The sequence below is a fragment of the Balaenoptera physalus genome, assembly GCF_965194825.1.
Source record: "Balaenoptera physalus genome assembly, chromosome: 17".
NCBI classification, from domain to species: Eukaryota; Metazoa; Chordata; class Mammalia; order Artiodactyla; family Balaenopteridae; genus Balaenoptera; species Balaenoptera physalus.
The window spans coordinates 84169939-84188273 of NC_138895.1; the positions used below are offsets into that span (position 1 = coordinate 84169939).

Consider the following 18335-nt stretch of genomic DNA (forward strand, 5'->3'; position numbering starts at 1 on the left):
CTGGGGCTGGGGCTCAGGTGAAGTTTCGGATGTCATGGCCGCCCCTGCGGGCAGCCTCCTAGGTCTGGGATTGACTGTGGGACCCTGGCCCCGGCCTCTCGGTTCCCACATATGGCAGTGGGTGGCCAGGGCAGGCGGCTCTGCTATGCTGGCGTCCAAGGCTGGCCCAGAGGCGCGACCGGAAGAGGGGCTTCCTGGAAGCAGGGGCCAAGTGCAGGGTCTGCATGAGGGGTCTGCAAGTTCTTTCCTCAGGGGACCTGAGCGTTGGCCACTAACGAGCCCCACAGGGCCGCCCCTGGTGATCCAGAGCCCCTACCGCGGTTGCCTCCTGCTCCACCTCTGGGTAAACCCGCAGGTCCAGCGCTGACCTTATGCTGGGAGAGGGAGGCTTCAGCCCCCACTTGACAGGTGGGGAGGCTGAGGCTGGGAAGTGAGGGCCTTGGCCGAGTCCACACAGCCATGAGCGGGGCAGCCCGTGTCCAGCCATCCTGGCCAGCCCGAGGCCGCCCACGCCCAGCTCCCTGCCCTGCCTACAAGGCCTGCCAGGAAGGACGCCAGGAGGGGACTGCAGAGCAGTGACCGACCTTGTGTCGCCGGCCAGCTGGGCCCAGGCAGCAAGAAGCAGCGAGTCCCTGTGGGCAGGCGGCCGGCGTGTGCACGGTCGGCGGAGCCGAGGCGCCGGCACCAGGCCAGGCGGGCTGCGGGGGGCTGCTGTGGCTCGCCCTCCTTTGCCCACCCGCTCAGCTGCTGCCGGGACGACGCCCAGCAGGGGCTTTGGGGAGGGAGGGTGGGGAAGCTGAGGTTTAGGCAGAAGGAACTTGGCCGGGTCCGCGTGGAGGCGGGCCAGGGTGGGCAGCGTTGGCTTCCCGGGTCCAGGACGGCTCTGCTGTGTCCCTGCTGACCTGGGCCGGGAGCTGCCTGCCCCCCCTGCCCAGGTGTGAGCCGGCGGCACACAGCCAGCGCCCACTCCTGGTGCAGGGCAGGTGACCCCAGGGCCACAAGGTTGGGGTCAATCTGGGGGGGTTCAAGTGTGAACCCCCTGCTCCCGCCCCCTCCCTGTGACGCCGTCAGAGCCTCGATTTCCTCATTGTGAGATGGGAGGCGGGGAGCAGGCTGGCTAAGTGGGACGGGGCAGGCGTCAGGTGACTCCGGGGGCGGGGAGAGGGAGGGTCCCTGGCAGGAACATGGCTGCGAGGCCAAAGGGGCACCTGAGTGGCTGTGTGAGCAGGAAGGGGGGCAATAGGACGTGGGTGGATGTCATAGTCACAGCCAGAGACACAGAGACGGGGCACCAACCCTACCCTCACCCCCCAAAAACCGGTCACTCCTGCTGTGACGAAACAGAAGTGGGAGGGGTCTCTGCACCCGCACCCGGCAAGGCCCAGAGGGGCAGGGCTGCAGGGAAGCTGGGCGATGGCCAGAATGACCTGTCTCCTCTACTCCCCTGCCCTGCTTCCCTTCTGGCTGGGTTTGCAGATTCTTCCCTGAATGAGGGCTGGAGAAGGGTATGGTCAGAGAGGCCACAGAGGCCCAGGGGCGGAATGGCCTCCGTGGCTGCCCCAGGGCTGGTGGGCGGGCCCAGAGCCCGTGGAGCCACGCCAGGCTGCCCAGCCAGATGGGCACAGCCGAGGCCCCTGTGGCCTGCGGCCCTGGCCGGGGCGGCCCACCGCTTCCCGCTCAGGCTTGTTGGGGGAGGAGGGGCCCCGGCCCCTGGCTCCTGCCCCTGCAGGTGGACATGCTGGCAGGTGGCAAACAGACAGGTGGGCAGAGCAGGTGCCTGAGAGCGAGGCCAGGGCCTGTGTCGGAGGCCCAGAGCCCGGGGCGGGCACTGCCCCCAGCGTGCCAAGTCCCAGCCTCCCCAGGGGGCTCACGCGTCCCCTCTCCGCTCTTTCTCTTCCAGCTGCTGCTGGCGGCCACAGGCGGGCACTGGGGCCCCGGACGTTAGGAGCCGCCCCTGCCCACTCGGTCGCCTGAAGCCACCTCCTCCTCCTGTCCTCGCTTGAAGCCCCTGCCCCCCGGCCCCGGCCCGCTCCGCTCGCTGCCGGACCCTGGCATGTCAAGGCCTGGCCCGCGCCTGCCTGCCCAGCCGGCGGAACCCTGGCGGCCCCGCGAGCTAGGATGAGGGGCCAGGCCGCCGCCCCGGGCGCCCTCTGGATCCTCGGGCCACTGCTGCTGCTGCTGGGGCACCAGGCGGGCACGGCCGCGGGGACGGACGTGGGGCCCGGGGCCGAGCCGTGCGCCACGCTGGTGCAGGGCAAGTTCTTCGGATACTTCTCGGCAGCCGCCGTGTTCCCGGCCAACGCCTCGCGCTGCTCCTGGACCCTGCGCAACCCGGACCCGCGCCGCTACACGCTCTACGTGAAGGTGGCCAAGGCGCCCTCCTGCGGCGGCCCCGCCCGCGTGCGCACCTACCAGTTCGACTCCTTCCTGGAGTCCACGCGCACCTACCTGGGCGTGGAGAGCTTCGACGAGGTGCTGAGGCTCTGCGACCCCTCGGCGCCCCTGGCCTTCCTGCAGGCCAGCAAGCAGTTTCTGCAGATGCAGCGGCAGCGGCCGCCCCAGGACGACGGCCCCGCGCCCCAGGACGGGCCCCCCGGTCCCAGCGACGACTTCTCCGTGGAGTACCTGGTCGTGGGCAACCGCAGCCCCAGCCGGGCCGCCTGCCAGATGCTGTGCCGCTGGCTGGACGCCTGTCTGGCTGGCAGCCGCAGCTCACACCCCTGTGGCATCATGCAGACCCCCTGTGCCTGCCTGGGCGGGGACACCGGCGACCCTGCCTCGGGCTCCCTGGTGCCTCGCGGGGATGTCTGCCTGAGGGACGGCATGGCCGGTGGCCCCGAGAACTGCCTCACCAGCCTGACCCAGGACCGGGGCGGGGATGGCGCTCCAGGTGAGTGACGGCTAGGAGAGGCCCTGGGGTGGCTCTCTGGGCATACGGTGGGTGGGAAGGGTCTTCTCTGCAGGGCTGCCCTGGCCACCCATCCCCCGAGCACTTCGGGGAAGCCAAGTGCAAAGAGAGAAGTTCTCTGCAGGCTTGCTGAGAATGGGCAGCCTGGGATGCTTGCCTCTGGCCCCCAGGGTGCTGGGGTGCCTGCCTCATGGGTGGTGCTTGCTAAGTGCTCAGGGAAGGGAGGGATGGAAGGAAGGAAGGAAGAACGGGTCTGATTTCTCCCAGGATGAGGGAGTTTTAGATTCCTGTCTGGGGAGGGTCCCTCCGGAGGGTCCCTCCCTTTTCTCAGGCAGGACCATTCTCATGGGCCAGCAGGCTGCTGTGGCCTGTGGCCGGGGTCTGCAGGGGCCTTCTGGGACATGGGAGAAAAAGTGAGCAGAGTGGACTCATGTGGTCAAGGAGATGCAATGTGGGGATTGCAAGTGGTTACAGCCATGCGAACCATCATGCAGCAGTTAGTTACCCAGCGCCTGTGAGGTGTCCTGGGCGCCGGGGACACGCAATGAAGACAACAAGAAACAACAAAAACAAAACAACAAAAGCCCCGCTCTCGTGGAGCTGCCTTCTGGGTCTGGGCGGTGTTAAAAGGCAAAGCACAAGAAACAGGCATGTCAGGTGGTGATGAAGACATCGCAGGGGGAGGGACCCTGGTGGCGGGGCTGCGTGTCACCTGGAGGTCAGGGGGTCACTTGGTCAGGGGGCTGTGTTCGAGGTTCTGGGAGGAGTGCGGGTGAGCCCCATGCGGGTCAGAGGGCAGGGCAGGGCAAAGGTGGGCGTGGGCGTGTGCTCGGCTGGTCCCACCTTCTTAGCAGTGTGGGTTCCTCGGTGAGGCGGGCACCTGCACAGGAGGGCGCCACCAGTGGGATGGGACGCTGAGCGGGCTCCCTGGCATCGGGGCAGGAGGGAGACCCTGCGTGGGCTCGGAGCGGGGCGCCCAGGGTGTCTCGGGAGGCTGGGGCTGCGGGCCCGGGACAGCTCTTCACCGAACGCGGAGTTTGAGACACCAGACAGCGTGCCGGGCGTCCGGGGGCCAGGCTGGGCTGGGCGTTCATGCGGGCAGGTCACCGTGGGACCAGGTGACGTGGTCCAGGGCTCTCGGTGTCTCCGGAGCCAGTGAGGCCGATGGATTCCTCCGAATAACGTCTGTAAAGGCATAAAAGAAGCTACGTGGGGTTACAGAGGAAACCAGCTATCCCGGAACATGGTTCTATTCATGGGCCCCGGGCCGTGGATCCCAGATTAGAAACCTCCGTGGAGCGGTGAGCGTAGCTGGAGAGGATAAGGAGAGGAGGGAAGAGGCGGGCAGAGCCCCGGGAGGTGGAGGCGGTGTGGTGTCCAGGAAACCATCAGAAAACCCCCATCTTCCATCAGTTGTGTCAGGGCCCCCAGCGATGGCGTGGGAGGCTGGGAGGGCTGACCTTCGGGCTGGGCAAGGTAGAGGTCACTGTGACCTTGGCGTGGGCAGGCCCCGCAGCGGGGTGGTGGGAGTGGTCCTCGGGGGATGGGGAGGAGGAGAATGGAGCAGAGATGCCGGGCCGGCGGCTGGTTTGGGAGGTGGGCGGATGCAGGAGGACCAGGGGGGCAGGGGCCCGGCCGGACATGTCGCTCAGCCACTCCCCAGTGGTCACCTGCCCCTGAGCCTCAGCGTCTTCGCTGGCAAAGTGCTGACTGCTTGGAGGGACTATTCAGTCACCTCAGACCTGATTGCCCCGGGGCCTGGCCCACACTGGAAGCCAAAGCGCAAGAGCTGATCTCCGTTAGCATCTCCGGGCGGTGACCGTGCCGGGTGGATACCTGGTATAGCTGGAGCCATGTGGAGCTTGCGGGAGAAGGTCAAGGGGGCAGGGCTGGTGTGATACATGTGCGGCAAGTGGCAGGAGTTTGTGGGGCTGTGACGTCGGTGCTGGAGGGAGCACGCCCCGCTGCTGGAGTCGGGTGCGATGGTGGACAGGCCTCCTGGCCGGAGTTTGCATGTTATCATGAGAGCTGAAGGGCCATGGGGGGCTTTAAGCAGAAGGGTGACATCGCTGGGGCTGTAAATGCAGTGTCTGGCTCAGAGGGGGAATCCGGGGCAGGGACAGGGCACTGCAGGCATCCAGGAGGGGGCTGACGCTGGCCTGGGTGGGAGGAAGGGGGAGGATCTTGGGGGGGGGGCGGTGGTTGGGGTGATGGACTTGCTGATGCAGAGGATGTGGGCGTGGAGGAAGGAGATGGCTGGACCGCTCCTAGGTTTCTGGCCAGGAGTGAGGACCCCAGCCGAGGTGGGGAAGTGGCGGGGAGGATCGGGCTGGGCAGGAAGATCCAGAGGGCAGAGTGGGACCTGACTGTGCGAGGCCCGTGGGTCACCTGGTGGGAATGTCGTTTGAGAGGGAGCTCTGGGACCTGGCGCCCCAGGATAGGACCAGGTCAGGTTCAAATCCCAGCCCGCCCCACACTCGCTGTGTCCCTGGGCCAATCCCCTCAGGCCCCTTGTCTTTAAAATGCAAAGAGTAAAAAGTCTTCTGTTCTTGATTGTTATGAGGAATGAGAACTGGGGTGAAAGTGTTTCTAAGCAGAAGCAACATCAGTGATGAAATGTCAATATCTGTGTTTACTATGAGGTAGAGAATCTAGAGGGCTTGGGGGGCAAAGAGACAGATTGGAGGAGCGGAGCTGTTTGGAGACCAAGGCTGGGTGCTTCGGGCTTGCACAGAGATTCTGAGAATGGGAATGTTTGGAACTGGTGCTGGAAGGGGGTGGGCAGGCGTGCGTGTGTGTGTGCATGCTTGTGCACATGCTTGTGCTCATGCATCCATGTGCATGTATGTGTGCAGTGTGTTACGTGAGCATGGGTGTGTTCATGCATCCATGTGTACAAGTATGCATGTGTGTGTGCGTGTATGTGTATACACAGCATGTATATGTGTGTTCACATGCACGTTGCCAGTACGTGTGCCGTGCATGCATGGTGTGTGTGCGCGTGTGTGCAGTGCATCGGGCATGTGTGTGAGTATGTGCATGCGTGTATGGCTGGTGTATATATGTGTGTGTGCCTGTGTGCAGTGCATCGTGTTTGTGCACACGTGTGCATGTGAGCATGTGCAGGTGTGCACTTGTGGTATGTACTTGCTGTGTGTGTGTGTGTGTGTGTGTGTTTAGGCTGGCTCTGTGCAAGCCGATTTCAGCAATCCTGACAGAGCGCAAGTCAAGGCTGTGTGTCAGGGCTGGCAGCCTCGTGGAAGGCAGTTGGGAGGGCACGAGGGCTGGGGCTGCCGCCATGAAGTGAGGAGCTCGACTCCGCGGGGCGGGGGGCACAGGACATGGTCGCCGGGCCCACAGGCAGCTCAGACCCCGTGCCCGTGCCCTGGACTCGGAAGGTCCTGATGCTCCTGAGACCTTGGGAGTAAACCTCATCTTAGTAGTGGCAATAGCCGCATTCTGCGTGTTTCCTTTGTGCAGGAAGCACCCACATCTTAACCAGTTAACTCTTGCCAGTTGCCCAGAGATGGCTCCCCAGCGAGGCACCTACCTCCCTGCCCAAGGCCTTTGCATGGGCCGTTCCCTGGCCTGGAACACTCTCCCCGCGTGCCCACAGGGCTCCGTCCCTTGAGTGCTTGCCCAGATGGCACCTTCTCAAGACGCCCTGGCCCTGCTGCAGAAAGTGGCAGCAGCCCCAGCCCTGCTGTCGCCTCACACTCTCTCTCTCCCTCTTTCTCTCTCTTCCCACACGGTATTGCCTGTGAACACTGGAGAATTTCCTGTGTCCTTATTCTCTGTCCCTGCCACGATGTACCCACCACAGGGCAGGGGAGTTTGCCCTGCTCTCTGACAAAGCCCTGTGTGTGGGCCAGTACCTGGCACACAGCAGGCCCTTGATTAATCCTTGTTGAGTGGAAGGAGGCACAGAGACGTTAAGGCAGTGGCCAGGGTCACACAGCTTGTAAGGGGGAGACAGAGAGCAGAGCCAGCTCTTGGTCACCTGGTGGTCCTGCCTGGGGCTTCTCCTGCAAGAGCTCTGTGGGGAGGGTGTGTGTGTGTTCATGTGTGTGTAGGGGCGGGGTGGCATATGGACCAGAAAGGTCCAGCAGTAATTCAGAAGACACACAGCAGATCCAGACCCCATATCTTGCCTGCCGAGCCTGTGCCCAAGGAGCTGCGTCCCCTCACGCATGCCAGTGGAGGCTGGGTCAGGCGCGTCCCTCCGTAGCCGCGGAGCCGGAGCCGGAGCGAGCAGGAGGCCCAGGCCAGCCCGTGGCCCATTTTCAGCCCTGCCCCCGCCCGGCCTGTCCAAATGCCACATGGCCACGTCACGCGCCCGACTGGCAAGCGTTACTCAGGCCAGAGCAACTGTTCCCTCTCCCCTTACCCCGCCGGCTGCCCCTCTGCGCTGCCTGCCCGCTCCCACCCGCTCTCGGGCTGTCCCTCCTTCCCCCTCCCAGAGTCTCTCTGCGTTTTTCTGCCTCTGGTGAGATGGTGCCATTTCTCTCAAGGGTTGTTTTAAATATTCATGTTTTAATTAAAGAATTTTATTGCAGAAGCGACATGTAAGATAATGGAAAAGCAGCATCCTGAGGGCTGGGGGCGAGTGTGCGTGTGTCTCCTTGTGTGTGTGTCCCTGTGTGTGTGTGTGTACATGACCCTGTGTGTGCCCGTGTGCCCCCTCCATATGCCTGCATGGGGTGGGGGTGGGGGGCTGGAGCCTGAGCGTGTGAGTGTGACATCCCGGGCGTGTGCTGGGCTGCGATGCCGGCCTGGGGGGCCGTGACCTGCCCAAGGCCACACCCCCTCCTCCAGGCCCGTCGCCTCTCAGCTGGGGCGCCCCCTGCCCTGACACGCCCCCCCCCCCCCCCCCCCCCCCGGCAAGGGCTTTGGAGTCATTCCAACTCTAAATGCCCCACAGCTTGCCTCAGGAGGAGGCTGCCAGCCCTCTCTGGGGCCCGCAGGGTGTGCAGAGGGGCTGGGCTGGGGGGAGGGACGAGTGGGGAATTCCAGGGGGAAGGGCGTGTCTCTGGAGTTTGGGGGCGACTGGGAGCATGGGGGTGGGGAGCAGGGGCGGGGCGGGAGTAGGAAGGGTTAGGGCCTCCCTGCCAGGACTGGGTTTGTCATCCCAGCCAGGGGAGCTGCGCTTTTGCCCAGGGGCCAATTTAGAAAAATCTGGAAAACAAGGTTTCAGGCTCCATTGTAGACAGCCCCCATTCCAGATGGAAATAGCAAGATATGACCCCATGAAAACAATAAGTACGCACGGGGCATCACCCACAGAGGAACTGCCACGAGAGGCCAGAGCTCACCCCACGCCACCCGGTAGTGAGGGAGGCTGGGAGTTGTGGCCCTGCTGGGGTCCCACTTCCCTAAAAGATGGGGAGAAGGGCTGTCGGTCGTATAGCCAAGGCTCAGGGAGGAGAAGCGACCCGCCCAGGTCATCCAGCGCGGCAGGGCAAAGCCGGGTGGGACCCAGGCCTTCGAGCTTGTAACGGGCACCCTTCTTAGGGGACACCTGCCTGACTGAGGAAAAGCAGCATTGAGAAAGTGAGTAACCCTGCAGACGGGGCCAAGTCGCCCCTCAGTTTCCCTTCTGTGAAATGGGGATGGGACAGTACCCTGCTCATAGGGTCTTGGCGCCTCTACCATGCTTGGAGGAGCCCTCCTTGTCCTCCTTCTCTGGCAAGTGGCCCCATGGGCAGTGGGCACGGCTCTCAGCCCGTCCTGAGATCCAGGGGTGCCTGCGGCAGCTGGGCGGACTGCTGGTCACTCGGGCCCCGACAGTGGGTGCTGCAGGCCTTGGTGAAGGATGCACCAAGTCTGGACCTGTGGAGCCAGGGGCGCTGTGGACTGGGGATTGGGTTGGAGAGGGGCTTCAAGGAGCTGTCCAGTTCCCTGTGGTCCTCATTTGCACATCCATGCAGGGGGCTGAGAGGAGGATCCTGCGTGCCGCAGTACAGACCTCAACTCGGTGGCGGGCAGGGGTCCGCAGGGGTCCGCACAGGGGCTGGACTTCGCGAGGCGGATGTGTACGGAACCCGGCCTGACGGTCGGGGGCGGGGCGGGAATGGGCAGGGGCTGACCCCCCAGCCGGGTGCTGCCTGACCTGCTAGACTGGGGAGACCTCTGCTGGAGGAGACGGGAAGTGCACCGCTCCCCTCCTCCGAAGGGGACCCAGGAGGCAGGAAGGCCCAGCGGGAAGAGGGCCTCCCCCAGCGCCCTCATCCCAGCCGACTGGGGGCACAGGGACCAGGGAGGCCATGGCCTGCAGGCTGGGGCGCCAGGGTGGGAAGGGGGCCAGGAGCCCCCCTCTCCGTGCGCTCTCTCTCCTGGGCGGCCAAGGCTGCCTGGCGGCCATTAATTGGCTCTATTCATCCCTTAATGAGATGGAAATGAGGCTTCCAGACAGAGGGGGCATTGAGCCCGGGAAGAATGGCGGCTTCTTTCCGGGCCTGGAGGGGCAGCCCACCCCCCAGCCTTGCCCGCTCCTCTGCTGCCCCCTCAAAGCCCACCCAGCCCAGGAGCACCGTGGCCACCCAGGAAAGGGTGGCCTGAGTTCCTCTGTGCCCAGCTCTGCGGGCCCCAGGAGCCCTGCCTGGGTAAATCCCTGGTCGTGGATGCATTTGCTTGACAAACATTTATCAGGTGTCAGCCGTGGGGGGGACACACGTTAAAAATAAAAATGATAACAAAAATAGCAGCTACCATTAACTGAGTGTTCATCAGTGGTGGGAGTGTGGCCAAGGTCAGGGATCAGTCTGTGAGTGGGATCAGGGCTCAGTATGTGATGGGGGATCAGGGATCCTGTGTCCAGGATCAGAAGTCAGTCTGTGAAGAGGATCAAGGCCCAGTGTATGATCAGGGTCAGGAATCAGCATGTGACCGGGGTCAGGGCTGGGCCTGGGGGGCAGTCTGTGCTCTGAGCCAGTGGACCCCCTGCCTGGCCTCTCCTGATATGACCCCTCCTCTCCTCCCCCTCCCCCCACCACATCCCCACCACCTGGGTCACCAAGGTAACCAGCCCTGAAATTGTGGGTGTTTTGGCAGCGGAGGCCTAACCTGAGTCTATCCTGAAAGACTGAGCTCTGCGGCAGTTGCCATGGAAACCAAGTGGCATCCTCCGATTAGCCGGCTTGGACACCCTCTCTCTCCCACCCACTTCCAGCTTCCACGTCACTCAGGCTTCCGCGCGGGGGCTGGGCTGGGGCAGCAAGGGGGGACAAGGCAGGACGTGCCCACGTTGTCCCCGCCGCCAGGCCTGTCTCCCTGGACTCCAGGCCTCCCTGTTCCTTTGTCTCAGTATGACGGGACAGGGGGCTTCAGCAGATGAGACCACTGAGGCCTGCGGCGCCAGGCTGGGGGTGGTCCAGGCGGGCAGCCTCTGCCTGGGGGGCGGTGTAGGGGGAGCGCTTGGAATCTGATCATGAGTCCAGTCCCAGCTCCTCTCCGTGTCAGCCCGGTGGGTAACTTGGCCTCCCTGTCTGCATCTGCCAAATGGGCGTGGTTGCGGGGCTGTGAAGGTCCCCAGAGTGAAGGCGCCTAGAGTGGCGGCAGTGAGGGCCCCATATCTGCGCAGCCTCGCCCCGTCACACCCTCAGAGCCGAGCCGCTCACCAGTCCTGCCGTGTGCACCTGGAGGCTGCCCTGGGGGCTCCCCACCCCCTCCCCCGTGGCCCTGGCCTGCTTGTCTCTCACCCCCAGGGCACGGACATTTCTGTCCACAACGAAGTCGTATTTGTGTAGCGTCCTCCATACTTCTGGTTCTCACTCAACCCTGGGGACCCTGGCGCCTGCCTTCTGAGGCTCGGGCCTCCATGCCTCCTCAACTCCAGGGCAGATCCTCCTGCAGGTGGGGGGGGGGGGTGGTCACCAGCCCCTGACTGTCTGGACCACCCATCTTTGAGCCTCAGTTTGCTCTGCTGTAAGTGGGGTGAACGTTTGGTTCCTGGGTGGACTTGGACTCGCGGTTCCTGAGGCGTCTGGCATGGAGTGCGGGGAGACGGGGGTGGGGGAGTCAGGACTCGCCTGCCCAGGATGCCGCCCTGAGAGCCGGCCTTGAGGGAAGCAACCGTCCTTGAAGGGTGTATGGGTGGGCCGGGTCCGACAACCTGGGCGATTCCTGCTCAGCCCCCTCGTAACTGGGGGAGCACGGGCATCCCGTCACTAGGGCAGGCCTCGGTCTTCCCATCTGAACAATGGGAGCAGAGAAGCCTCCCTTGTGGGAGCACAGGACGTCACGCCCAGACCCAGGAAGGGGCTCAGAACCAGGCCCCTCGGCCCCCTGAAGCGAGGGTCCCTGCAAAGCTCAGCCGGGCTCCTACAGAGTGAGAAGCTCCTCCCTGGGCCGCCGCTGCACGGCTAGGAACCAAGTGTTACTGCGCGTGCGCGAGGGGCAGAGCCGGGTCCACGCCCACCCACAGACGACAGCGATTAAGGTCCGAGCCGGCCCCCCCTACAGGTCCCTTGTCTGGGTGCGTCGGCCCGCCCACCTGCCCCACCCACCTGCGTGACCCACCAGCATGGCAAGTCTGGAGGACAGGAGGCCTGACTTCTGTGTGCCCTTGGCCCCTTGATGCTCTGCCTCTCTGGGCTCAGGGGGAAGTGAGGCGTATGGGAGGGCGGGTTCTGCAAGGGGAGAGAAGATTCCTCAAGGGCTTGGGGGCGTGGAGGGAGAAATGAGCCCCGCCTTCCAAACTGGGGGAATTGGGCTCCCTCCCCCGCCTCCCGTTCACTTGCTTCTGGCGCCCCCTGCTGGTCGGTTCCCAGCACAGGCGCAGGGACCACTGGGAGGGGCTCTGGCACCTTTCAAGCGGCCGTCCACAGAACAGAGCACCTGGACGCCCAACTTGCTGCAAATCAAAGTGAGTTCTCTGGGATCGACTGCGACCCCAGTGACACCCACACCTGTCGTCTCCCAGCCATTTCTTGCCATTTACCCTCACAGGCGTCAGTCCTAGGGAGTAGTGCCCTCATCCTCTGGTGAGGGGTGTGAGGCCAGGGCAGGGTGGACTTAACCATCCCATGGTCGTGGGTGCCGGGGCCGCCATGTGAACCTGGTCTTTCGGCTCCAGCGCCCACCCTCCAGGATCCGCACAGGCCTCATTCTCACCCTATGTGCTCCCCAGATAAGCCAGGCTCCAGGAGGCATCAGGGACGCTCCTGCCGGGCCAGGTGTGACCTGCCCCTGGCCAGCCTGGCTCCCCTGCTCCAGCCCCGGGTGAGCAGGCAGCATGGGGCAGTGGCCCAGCTCTAGTGCAGCTCCCAGTGCTGGGCCTTGGCAATGCCATCTCCTCGCCTCCTCATACATGGGTGCCCTGTCAGGGGGCTGTGTGCAGGGTGCCCGGCCCAAAGTAGGCGCTTGGTGAGGCTGCGTGCCCTTGTTGAGTCTGCCCTGACCCTGCTGTGCTGGGAGTGTAGGGGCCCTGGGGTTCCCCAGGACAAATGGGGTGGCAGCACCAGAGTCCCTCGAGGCGGGGGTGATCTGGGCACCTTAAGCGTGGCCTCTGACCAGAAAGCCTGGATGGAGCAGCCCCTTCCTGAGCGAATCAGTGCAGCCTCCGGCTCTGGCCCAAGATGTGTGGCCTCCCTGCTCCTCACCCCTCAGTGGCTCGCCAGTACTTTGAGGCTGTCCCTCTTAGTGTCCTTGGTGGCACTGGGGCCACCAAGGGGCTCAGAACTTCGGGGTCACGAGGTCATGATGGGGGGACGGGGCCGGGATGGAGAAGACCCTTGAGAGGGCTGAAGGAGGGTGGCCATAGGGGCCTGGAGGCCCTCAGCAGCCAGTCTCTGCTGGGTCTGGGGGAGGCTCCGCCTGGCGGGGCCCTGGGTGTGAGACCCCACTCGGCTCCCAGGGGTGGGACCTCGGTCACCTCTGGTGTCCCTGCGTGTGGTGGGGGAATGAGCACATGGGTCATGGGGGGGGGGGGTGAGCAAACTGGGGCTCAGAGGAGACTGGACTGAGGACCACGGGGAGGGGGTTCGGCAGGGCGTGAGGCTCGGTGCCAGGCAGGAGAGACCCTCTGCCCCCAGCCCATCACCCGGCCCTGGGTATAAGGTAGCCGTTGGGGTGGGCAGGGGTGTCATTCATTCATTTATTCATTCATTCATTCTCCAGACCCACCTGGGGCTCCAGCTCTGTGTCCAGCCCCACACTGGGGACCTGGATTCAAAGCCAGTGGAGACCCTGGCCCAGGTGCCTGTAGACAGAAAAGGAGAGCACAGAGACTCCAGAGAGAAGTGGGGTGGGCCCCGGACCCCACCTTGCCCGGCACCTCTGCCCCTCCCTGCCCTGTCGGCCTCTGCTTCACACCCCATCACCAACCCCGTCCAGGCCCACACTCGCCTCCTAGCTGACCCTCCAGGGTGCTGGTGCTGGTTCCGACGCGGAGGCCTCTTCGCAGGGGCCGCTGTGCCCCAGATCCCTGCCTGGGAGACCCCTAGAGGTCACTCCCCGAAAGACACCGCAGCCCTTTGCCCCTGGCCTTGACCCCTGCCCTCTGGTCCCCACCAGGCGGCTGGAAGCTGTGGTCCCTGTGGGGCGAGTGCACGCGGGACTGCGGGGGAGGCCTGCAGACGCGGACGCGCACCTGCCTGCCCGCGCCGGGCATTGAAGGCGGCGGCTGCGAGGGGGTGCTGGAGGAGGGCCGCCTGTGCAACCGCAAGGCCTGCGGCCGTGAGTGCGCGGACTGGCGCGTCCCGGACGGAGCCGGGAGAGGGAGGGGCGCGGGGCGGGGTCAGGTGGAGGCAGGAACCCGGACTGGGCCGGGCCGGGCGGAGAAAAGGGCTTGGCGCGGGGAGGGGGGGCGGGCAGGGCCTGGCCGGGTGAGGTAGAGAGGGAGGGCGCTCGGGGCGGGGCCGGCCCAGGCACGGCCTGGGCTACGAGGGGCGGGACCTGGGGCAGGGGCGGGGTCAGAGGGTGGAGCCTTCCAGGGGCGGGACCAGTAGAAGTAAGGTCCCAGGAGGAGGGGTGGGACCCGGTGTTAGGACTGGATGGGCCTTTCTTAGCACCTGTGGATTGGGAATTCTGGGGTGCACGTGGGAAGCCGGCTGTGGGGCTTGTCCCGCCACCGCCATCCCTAGCCCTGGCCAGACCCGACTGTCCCAGCCGGATGCTGCCTCCAGGATGTATTTCTCTAATAAGGCTCTCTAATGACCTCATGCATATTTTAGCTGCTTCCATAAAATTAAATCAAGTTATAATGAGATTGTCATTCTTCGGGTTGTTTTTTCCCCGACGAACTTTCCTGGGGAGAGGAGCTCATCTCAGAAGCCTGGAGAGGGCCCTGGGGTGTCGGGGCTGGGCCGCGGGGGGCAGTAGCCGTTCAGACGTGCTGCCCCGCAGGTGACTCCTGCGGGCCCCGGAGGAAGAGAGGGAGGGGCGCAGGGCAGGGGAGACTGGACCAGACAGGGATTGGCGCCAGGCCAGGGTGCCCTGGTCCCGAGTTTCCCACCTGTCCAGTGCGGCCAAGTGGCCCTGGTGCTGACAAGCCCGGGCCTTGCTGCGGCTGGGGACCGAGGGACCGAGGGACCAAGGGCCGAGAGCGCCCCTCTAGAGCTGCAGGGCGGGGGCTGCAGGCCACGTCCTGGACGCTTACCTGAACCCGCCCTGCAGCCGCTGGGCGCACCAACTCCCGGAGCCAGTCCCTGCGGTCCACGGATGCCCGGCGGCGCGAGGAGCTGGGCGACGAGCTGCAGCAGTTTGGGTTTCCGGCCCCGCAGACAGGTGAGTGGCAGCGGCTGGGCGGGGCTGACACGCAAATGCACTAAAACCCTGGGAAGTGGGGAAAGTTGGTTTCAGGGGACTAGGTCTTTGGGCAAGTACTATACGTTATTAATTGCCGTTGCTTCTAAGTAATGACTGTAATAATTTTCCATAATTAGACTAATCTCTCAGGTGCCAGGCGCTCGTCTCCAGGCACACTGGATTTAGGGGAAGTGGTGTGAGGAGAAGGGGACTGTCGAGAAAAAAAAAAGGGGTGGGGTGCTCAAGGGCTTTGCTGCGGCCGCCTGAGGGTCTGACCGTAGCTCGGGTGCAGGGGCAGCAGCAGGCCTGTGATGCTGTAGGTCTGGGCCCACAGGTGACCCCGCGGCCGAGGAGTGGTCCCCGTGGAGCGTGTGCTCCAGCACCTGCGGCGAGGGCTGGCAGACCCGCACGCGCTTCTGCGTGTCGTCCTCCTACAGCACGCAGTGCAGCGGGCCCCTGCGGGAGCAGCGCCTGTGCAACAACTCCGCCGTGTGTCCAGGTGGGCGGCGCGCCGTGGGGGGGCGGGGATAACAGGAGCAGGGGGCGGGGCGTCAGGGGCGGGTGACCGGGCTGCGGGCTCCGGCAGACAGGGGTCGCAGAGTATTCTGTTCCTCCCGTAGTGCATGGCGCCTGGGACGAGTGGTCGCCTTGGAGCCTGTGCTCCAGCACCTGCGGCCGCGGCTTCCGGGACCGCACGCGCACCTGCAGGCCACCCCAGTTTGGAGGCAACCCCTGTGAGGGCCCGGAGAAGCAAACCAAGTTCTGCAACATCGCTCTGTGCCCTGGTAGGTGAGAGGGAGGGCGCCGGGTGAGGTGGGACAGGGGCGGGAAGGGAAGGGAAGGGAAGGGCCCAGTGGGCCACCGGCCAGCCCCGGGAGCCCCGCTTTGCCTGCTCAGACCCACCTGCTAGGGGGCTCAGAGGTTGGAACCTCAGGCTGTGATCAGGCTGAAGGTTGGAGACCTTGGGGCGTTCTCACTCGCGTCCCGTGGGCGTTGGGGTGATGGCAGTGTCCATATACTCCAGTTGCTGAGCAACTGGTGATGCCCTCTTGGGTGTCACACCCGTGCCTCAGACTTCGTGGGGGTGTGGTGGCCACACCTGTGGGGTGTTCACGCCTGTGCCCCAGGCTGGGTGTGGGCCCTGGCTGTTCACGCTGCCCTCCCGTCCCCTTCCTCCCCTGGGCCGGGCAGTGGATGGAAACTGGAATGAGTGGTCAAGCTGGAGCTCGTGCTCCGCCAGCTGTTCTCAGGGCCGGCAGCAGCGCACGCGCGAGTGCAACGGGCCTTCGTACGGGGGCGCCGAGTGCCAGGGCCACTGGGTGGAAACGCGAGACTGCTTCCTGCAGCAGTGTCCAGGTCAGGGCCGTGCTCCGGGGCCTGCGGGTGGGGGGATCTGGCGGGCGTGAGCCACTCGGGAGGGGTGAGACCCCGGGGGGCTCATGGTGGGCCCTTGTACACGGCCCCGGGGATGTGGGGGGCCGCGGGGGTGACCGTGAGGGACCAGTGCACGTGAGGCGTTTGTCTTATCCTGTGTCAGTCTGAGCTCTGGCTTCCCCTCCCTGGGTCTCGACTTCTTTCTCCTCGTGGCTTCCCGCCCCTACGTCCCTGTGTCCGCACCCTCCTCATCCCCATCCTCGTGGCTCTGTGCATGGCCGTGTCCCACAGTGGATGGGAAGTGGCAGGTCTGGACGTCGTGGGGCGGCTGCAGTGTCACATGTGGAGGTGGCACACAGCGGCGGGAACGCGCCTGCTTGGGGCCCTTCTTTGGGGGAGCAGCCTGCCGGGGCCCACAAGATGAATACCGGCAGTGCAGTGCCCAGCGGTGTCCCGGTGAGTGTCCCACACACCCACCCCACAGCTGGACTCTGGGGAGGGGCCTTCTGAGTGACGGGGGAGGGAGCTTGGAGCTTAGCTCTACTGGGGAAAGACTCCCCCTCGTGAGGATAGATGTCCTGCAGGGGTCTTGGTCTTCCTGACCCTGCTGCCAGGTCTCGGCCCACCCCCCGTACCCCGCCGCCACTCACATTTCTAGCCCCTTGGCAGAGCCCCATGAGATCTGTGATGAGGACAACTTGGGCGCTGTGATCTGGAAGGAGACCCCGGCGGGAGAGGTGGCAGCAGTCCGGTGTCCTCGCAACGCCACAGGTGAGGGCCGACGGGGCAGGTGTTGTGCGGGGCTCCTGTCCCTTCCTCACAGAGGTGCATGGAAGGCACGGAGATGCCCCTACAGGCCCGCCCACGGAGCTGTCAGCTCAGGGCACGTGGCCCAGACCCTGCCCAGGCAGCCCTGTGCACACAGAGGCTGGTGCAGTACAGGCGGGGGCCCGGGGCCACCGCGTCCTGAGAGCTCACCAGGAGCCAACGCCAGTATGAAGCCCTTTAGTGCGATGTCCCACAAAGTCACCCATTTACATGTGGGAAACTGAGGCACAGAGGAGTTAACACACTTGCCCTGGGCTTGGGGGCCCTTAAGTGGGAAGTCGGCTTTGAACACCGTCATCTTAATCCCCATGCAGCCCTGTGGAGTGATGGGAGGTGTGGAAAAAGCAGGGTGGGCTCCCAGAAGGGGCTCGGTGCATCAAGCTCGGGCAGACAGCTTGGTTTTGGTTGGCTTGGTTTTCTTCGCCCCTCTTATCTGAGGAGTGCATGCAGTTTTTTACCCCTGTTTGCTGTGTGACATCCAGGAAGTGACTTAACCTCTCTGAACTTTGGTTTTCCTTCTGTAAAACAAGTGTGTTGTGAGTGCCGCACCACCCGACAGGGCTGGTCCACGTGGTGGAGGCTGTATATTTCCAGCTGTGGTTGTAGCCCCCCTACCCAGAATAATACATGTTCTGGGTAGCGTCTTACAAATACAGGGAAGCCAAATGAATAAAATACAAGTCACAGAACGGTGTGACTCCTCTGGCCTTTTGTCTGCATGTATGACCTCTCATTTTGATGCTGCACCATGCTGTGGAGCAGGTGTGCTGTCCTGCCCCGTGGCTCCTGTTGGATGACAGGGTTGTGGCAGTTCCCTAGGGTCACCACCGCTGTGTGTGTGCACAGCTGTGGCTGGCTCCCTGGGAGTAAGTTCTGAGTCATAGGCTGTGCCCGTGTTCCAGGCCGTCGACACCTGATGCCAGTCAGCCCCAAGGCTGCCCAGTGTCCGCAGCACACCCGGGCCATCGGGGGCCCCTGATCCCAGGGGTGGAGCTAGGCAGGGGCCAGGCCGTTGGTTCTCCCCAGGGCTCTGGATAGGAAGGGGCTCCAGGAGAGGCCCCGGGCTGAACACTGAAGCCCCTCACTCGGCCCAGGGCTCTGCCTCCACGCCGGTGGGCTGCCTGCAGGTTTGCCTGGCTCCTGCCAGGTTCCAGTGCTTGGCCTGTGGCGTCTGCGCAGAAGTGCTTTGAGTGAGAGAATTCCCTGGCGGTCCAATGGTTAGGACTCCGAGCTCTCATTGATGAGGGCCAGGGTTCAATCCCTGCTTGGGGAACTAAAATCCCACAAGCCACGCGGCCAAACAAAACAAAACAAAACAAAACAAAAGCAACAAACAAACAAACATAAAAAAAAAGAAATGTTTTGAGTGAAAGAAACCAAGGGGGGCCTGGCCCCCACACCAGCTCTGCTCTTGGAATGAGGCCACAGGCGAGTGCCTGCTTCTAGGGCTGTAGGGTCTCATCCAGAGGGGCTTGTGCCT

The 18335-nt window shown here is 64.2% G+C and overlaps 1 protein-coding gene across 6 annotated transcripts in view; it reads left to right on the top strand.

Moving 5' to 3' along the window:
- The window catches only part of ADGRB1 (adhesion G protein-coupled receptor B1), an 82901-nt gene that overhangs the window by 10655 nt on the left and 53911 nt on the right, over positions 1-18335 (top strand). For all 6 annotated transcript variants that reach the window (XM_082433450.1, XM_082433452.1, XM_082433451.1 and 3 more), the window contains exons 2-9: positions 1901-2890; positions 13421-13582; positions 14522-14632; positions 14988-15152; positions 15274-15438; positions 15845-16009; positions 16319-16483; positions 16697-16798. In XM_082433450.1, the coding sequence (XP_082289576.1) occupies positions 2119-2890; positions 13421-13582; positions 14522-14632; positions 14988-15152; positions 15274-15438; positions 15845-16009; positions 16319-16483; positions 16697-16798 (1807 nt within the window). In that variant the 5' untranslated portion in view covers positions 1901-2118. The remainder of the gene's footprint in view (positions 1-1900; positions 2891-13420; positions 13583-14521; positions 14633-14987; positions 15153-15273; positions 15439-15844; positions 16010-16318; positions 16484-16696; positions 16799-18335) is intronic.